Source organism: Canis aureus, chromosome 8, assembly GCF_053574225.1.
Source record: "Canis aureus isolate CA01 chromosome 8, VMU_Caureus_v.1.0, whole genome shotgun sequence".
Lineage (NCBI taxonomy): Eukaryota > Metazoa > Chordata > Mammalia > Carnivora > Canidae > Canis > Canis aureus.
In genome coordinates this window covers 20,672,503-20,678,502 of record NC_135618.1, presented here as the reverse complement: position 1 = coordinate 20,678,502, position 6,000 = coordinate 20,672,503, and the positions used below count along the sequence as shown (strand labels likewise).

At 35.8% G+C, this 6,000-nt stretch overlaps 1 protein-coding gene across 1 annotated transcript in view; it reads right to left on the bottom strand.

The window, feature by feature from the left end:
• Positions 1-210: 210 nt before the first annotated feature.
• The window catches only part of BRDT (bromodomain testis associated), a 59,039-nt gene continuing 53,249 nt past the window's right edge, over positions 211-6,000 (bottom strand). Inside the window, exons 17-19 of the mRNA XM_077905406.1 lie at positions 2,798-3,003; positions 2,034-2,205; positions 211-623 (exon numbers count right to left, since the gene is read on the bottom strand). Coding sequence (XP_077761532.1) covers positions 555-623; positions 2,034-2,205; positions 2,798-3,003 — 447 coding nt within the window. The 3' untranslated portion in view covers positions 211-554. The remainder of the gene's footprint in view (positions 624-2,033; positions 2,206-2,797; positions 3,004-6,000) is intronic.

The following is a 6,000-nucleotide window of genomic DNA, read 5'->3' as shown; positions in this document are numbered from 1 at the left end:
CATAATATTTACTATTATTTTGCTCAAATTTAACATTATCCAAACCATACATAATACTCTTTAAACTAAATTTCAATATAAATTTTGCATACAGAATCAGCAGAGAATATTATATAACCTGACAAAGAAACCAAGTATTATTTGTTAGAAGTTCAAAATATTTTAAGGCAGATAGATATTTGTTTTAAAAGTTAAAAACAACAGGAGCTGTTTTTGATACACTTTTATGTATTTTTCATTTTTAAACAAGGGTCTCTTTTGGATTTTTACTGCTTAGACAGGGACTATAATACATAGCAGACAATTATTTATAAAATAAATAACATCTGGGAATTTATTCAATTTTTAGGGATCCAAAATTATAAAATTTCCTGTAAATTATGTCATTTAGAAAATGAACATATAGCTATTAAAAATATATGTGAAAATTGTTTAATCATTTTAGAGCAAGTACAATATAAGATTGGTATCGTGGTGTTTTAAAGCAATCATTTTACCATATACATTTTAATCTTTTATATCATTCATTTTAAGTTGATGGTTAATTTAATGTTTTAATCAAAGTTGTTTTCAAACATTGTCATAATGTCACTTTGAAGAGTCATATCAATGGTACCAGCCATCTGTAGAAACAAGGAAAAAAAATTCAATGTTACTTTAAAAATATCTATGCCTTCATTAGATATATATAAAAATGATCAAAACATTTAGAACAGAATCTACAAAATGAACACAATTTATTTAATGTAATGAGTCTAATTTTCTATTTCTGTTCAAATACTGATTTTTGTTAAATTATTGTTCATGTGATAAATAAAACTTACAGCTTACACAAACACTAAATTAAACTTCTCCAAATAAGAGAAAATTATCAGTGTTGACAGACTATTAACAAGGACATGAACTGAGTATATTGTTTCATTTATCTCTATAATCAAAATAGTGCTAGACACATAAAATTATTTTCTGAATGAACCAGTATCTTTAACTATTTGAGGAAACTAAAATGCATAGCAATAAAGCTACAGGCTTTTCTTGACTCTGCCACTTACTGTGTAACCTAGGGCAAATTATTTAACCAAGTTTATTTTATATATAGGTATTTATGAAAATTAAACCAAATCGCACGTATAACACTCAGTATGTTCATTAAATGCTAAGAAGCCATTAAAAATAAGCTAAAGTAAACAGAATTCTAATTAAATCAAAAGAAATAGGGATGCAGGGGTGGTTCAGTCAATTAAGCCTCTACCTTTGGCTCAGGTCATGATCTCAAGGTCCTGGGATGGAGCCTCCCATGGGGCACCCTATTCAGCAGGGAGTTTGCTTCTCTCTCCCTCTGTTTTGCCCACCCCCACCCCACTTGTGCTCTCCTTCTCAAATAAATAAAATCTAATAAATAAGACAAAGGAAATAAATGTTTCCTATACTCTGAAGCCTTCTCTAAATGTTCATGTTGATGACATCCAAACTGACACCAATTATGAAATTTTTTAAATCTATTTATTTTTTTAAAAAGATTTTATTTATTTATTTATGAGAGACGCAGAGACACAGGCAGAGGGAAAAGCAGGCTCCATGCAGGGAGCCTGACGTGGGACACGATCTCAGGATCCCAGGATCAGGACCTGAGCCAAAGGCAGACGCTCAACCGCTGAGCCACCCAGGTGCCCCCCAACTATGAAATTTTTTTTTTTCAGCTCAGGGATGTGAGATCAAGCCCCACTTTGGGCTCTGAGGTAAGGGTGGAGTTGGTGAGGTAAGGGTGGAGTTGGCTTTGAATCCCCCCTCTTCCCCCTGCTCCGCCCCCCACTCTATCTCTAAAATAAATAAGTAAATCTTTAAAAAAAAAAAAAAGGGTTTATTTGTTTTTAATTTGTAATTAGTTAACAGCCCAGAGTGATAGGTAAATGTACCAACAATGTAAATTCACTGTCACTGAAAATCACCCTGAATATATCTTTGAACCTGTAAAAGCCACTGCTTTGTTAAATCTTTCCTTAGTTAGATTTAGTAAAGTAAAATTTACTTACTGCTTCTCTCCTCCTCCGCTCTTGCTCTTTCTCCCTTGCTAAATTACGGTCTTTGAGAAGCCAGAGTTTGTATTTATCTTGAGCTTCTGAAGACTGCTGATGGTCTTTCTGTTCTCCAAGGTACTGATTTTGCATTTTGTTTGAAAAAGATTCTTGAGTGAAGCCAAGGTCCCTTAAAGAAACAATATAGCTCAAAGTAGGTTTCAAATTCCTTAAAAGTTTTTATTACAAAGATATGTTAATTCAATTATAAGCATAAAGCAATGTTTTAGATCCCTCCTTTCATATGTTATATCATTTTTAAGTTTGACTTTTGATGTCAAATTTTGCAAAGGCAATCTATATTAACAAAGAGAAGGTTATGGAAACTAAGCAAGTATATTGCTACGTTCTTACACATAGAATGGAAACAAGACATTTCTTGAAAATAATGATGTCTTTATGATTTAGTTATATTAGTATCTTTAATATCTTAATCACTTGATAATTTCTATCCTCTTCAAAGTAGATACTACTTGTCAATTAAAAATATCAATAAAATTTACTTTTTACAATTATAATTCGCTTTGTATTCTACTAAATAGCTAAATCATGGTCACTTGACAAAAAAGAAATATATTTAAAATTACATGTCCACCATTGGGAATGGAGATTGCTATACATAGTCAATGCATGCAGACATGAATGAATACTTGAACAAAAAGAAACTGAAATGAAAAAAAGTCCATATCTCCTAGGCTCCCTTACTCCAGTAAATGACTGACCTCTGATTTTCTTGAACTCTTTTTGGTTCCTTTGTATTCTGTTCCATATGTTTCCGTATTAGTTCCTGTGTTCGAGCTTTTACTTCTTTTTCTATTGCTGCTTTTCTAAATTGGTTGAAGAGCTCATCTGAGGATTTCAGTACACCTGATGTTTTGACTGGTTTGCCTAAACTTTTCCAAGAGTCTGCATTCTTTATCTTTATATCCTAAAACAAATATATCTGATTCAGTATATGTCTACAGATGTCAACTATATACTGGAAGGAAAACAATATTTTTGATACAATAATAGATCAAATTAAGATTCTAAAGGTCTCTATGTAATCTTACTTAAAAATTATTTAAAAATATGAAAATATGACAACAGATAAGCTATTCATTAATCATTTAAGACCAAATTAAAATAGAATGCTTACCAATTATTTCAATTTAATGTAAAACATATACAGTTGACACTGAACAACATGGGGATGAGGAGTGCTGACACCTGCATAGTCAAAAGTCCATGTGTAACTTCAGACTCCCCCCAAAACTACTAATAGCCTGTGGTCAACTAAAGGCTTTAACCAATAACATAAGCAGTCGATTAACACATATTTTCTATGTTATATGTATTATATACTGTATTCTTATAATAAAGAGAAAATAATACTGAGAAAATCATACTGAAAAAATATGTTACAGTACTATACTGTATTGAAAAAAGCTGGGTTATAAGTGGACCCAACAGTTCAACTCTGTGTTGTTCAGGGGTTACTCTATATTAAGAGTATGAGAATCTTCAAGGAATATAAAAATAAGTAAAAAGATATTTATGGTCCTATATGAAAACTAAATCAAATATACAAATTATTAATAATGAAGGAAAGATGATGCCATAAGAATGACATAGTAATTTGCTGGGAACCCTCTGACATGACTTTATCTTTCCTTTCTTAAAAAGTTAACTGATTGTGACACTGTTCTTAAATGATCACGATCTAGATCAGTGCAACCCATAGAAATATATGTATTTTAAAATTTTCCAATACAGAGGTGCCTGGGTGGCTTGGTTCATTGAGTGTCCAACTGTTAGTTTCAGCTCAGGTCACAATCTCAGGGTCATGGGGTCAAACCCCACTTTGCACTCCATGCTCAGCAGGCAGTGTGCTGAGATTCTCTCTCTCCCTCTGCCCCTCTCCCTGCTCATGTCCATGTGCTCTATCAAGTGAATAAGTAAATATTTTAAAAATAAAATAAATGTATAGGAATTATATATAGAAGGTGGCAAAGGAGGAGGATCCTAAGCTCACCTTGTCCTGTTGATACAAATAGGTAACATACACATCAGTGTAAATAACTCAGAAAATGACTCCAAAGATTGGTAGACTAGACTTTGCACAGCTAAATATACAGAAGAGGCCACAATAGGGTAGAAAGGACCAAGGGTGGTGAGGAGCCAAACAGACCCACTGGACTCTCTATGAGACTGTCTGCAGGAGGGAAGGATGCTGAGCATGGGCAGGAGAAAGAAACAGACACCCACCCTAGGCACAGGAAGGTTGATGACCATAATATCTGGCTTTGGAGACCAGAGAGACTGAATTTCACAAGTTCTTACAATCAAATTAGCAGGTCTTTAACACTTGGAACATTAAAAATTAGAAGGCTCTATGGGAGAACTGGGAGAGTGGAGTCCAAATCCTTGGAAGAACACAACAGCACTGTGAAGATACAGCAATAGAAGCACTAGTTTGAAACAGCTGGTGTATATGAGAGGGAGATGTGTTTACTCCTTTCAGATTGTGTGCTGGAGATGAACCAGAGGGGCAGGAATCAATGACAGACTTCTCCAAGAACAAAGGAAGTGGTGGATGCCATTTCCCTCCTCTCACCCTCAGCTTAGACATTGGAACCAGCATGACCTCAACACTCTCCACATAACTTATTAATACCTCTTGCTCTGCCCCCATGCTTCCACAAACCTGTGCCCTAAAACTTGGTTTGCCTTGGTCCCGTCCAGTGAACTGAAGTGGCTCTTGCTGGCACTGTACTCCACCCTGCATTCTCCTATGTACCTGTCCCCTCCAATATGCTCTTGGCAGGAGAGTGATTCAAAGTGATGCCATAAGCTGGGCAGTGTTCAAGCAGCCCTGACAGGAACCAGTACCACTCCAAAGTGACCACTAACTTGGAGAGAAGGAAAGATAAACACACACACACAGCAGTCCAACTATAGCCCTGGCTGTGGGCTGGGGGGCAGACATCTAGTCCGGCTGCAGGACTCAACCACCAATGAAAGCTTATTGAGGCAAAACACAGGGAGAGCACTCAACAGCTCTGTGCTACTGCCTCTATGGCAAATGCCTGGTATGACTCAACTCAAACCCGGAGAAACTGAAGACTGGCTCACTAATAAAACTGGAGCCAAATCCTGCCTACAACAGGCAGAGAAAGCCATTGCAGATGAGGAGGCTGAAGGCAAAAGTGGCTTAGCCACAATAGGGCTCACATGACACACACAGGAGATACCCCTCAACCCCAGGTTCTGGTGAACAGGGGACACTGCACTGCAGGGCACCACAGGACCTTTTTTCGAAAGCCCAATACTTTCATGTATAGGAGACATAGCTGACTTTCATAACAGAGAAACTGACACAGAGAATTAGACACAATCAGGAGACAGAGGAGTAAGTTCCAAATGAAAGAAGAGGACAAAAATCGTAGCAAGAGACCTAAATGAAACAAATAAGTAATATGACTGATGGAGAATTTAAAGTATTGGTCATAAAAATACTCACTGGAATTCAGGAAAGGGTGGGAGACTTCAATGAAGCCACCAAAAAAGAGACAGAAAACAGAAAACATAAAAAAGAACCAACCAGAGAAACATTCAAATTATAGGAATCCCAGAAGAAAAAAAAAAAAAAGACACAGAAAAGGGGGGAGTAACTTTGTTTGAAGAAATAATAACTATAAACTTCCCAAATCTGGGGAAGGAACCCAAATCCAGGAGGCACAGAAAACCCCTAATAAAATCAATCAAGGAAGTTCACTCCAAGACACATAGTAGTTAAATGGCAAACTACAGTTCTAAAAGTTTCAGGAGAAAAGAAAACATACTAGGGAAAACCCCATAAGGCTATCAGCAGATTTTTCAGCAGAAACTATACAGGAAAGAAAAAAGTGGCATGATATATTCAACATGCTGAAAGGAAATTTAA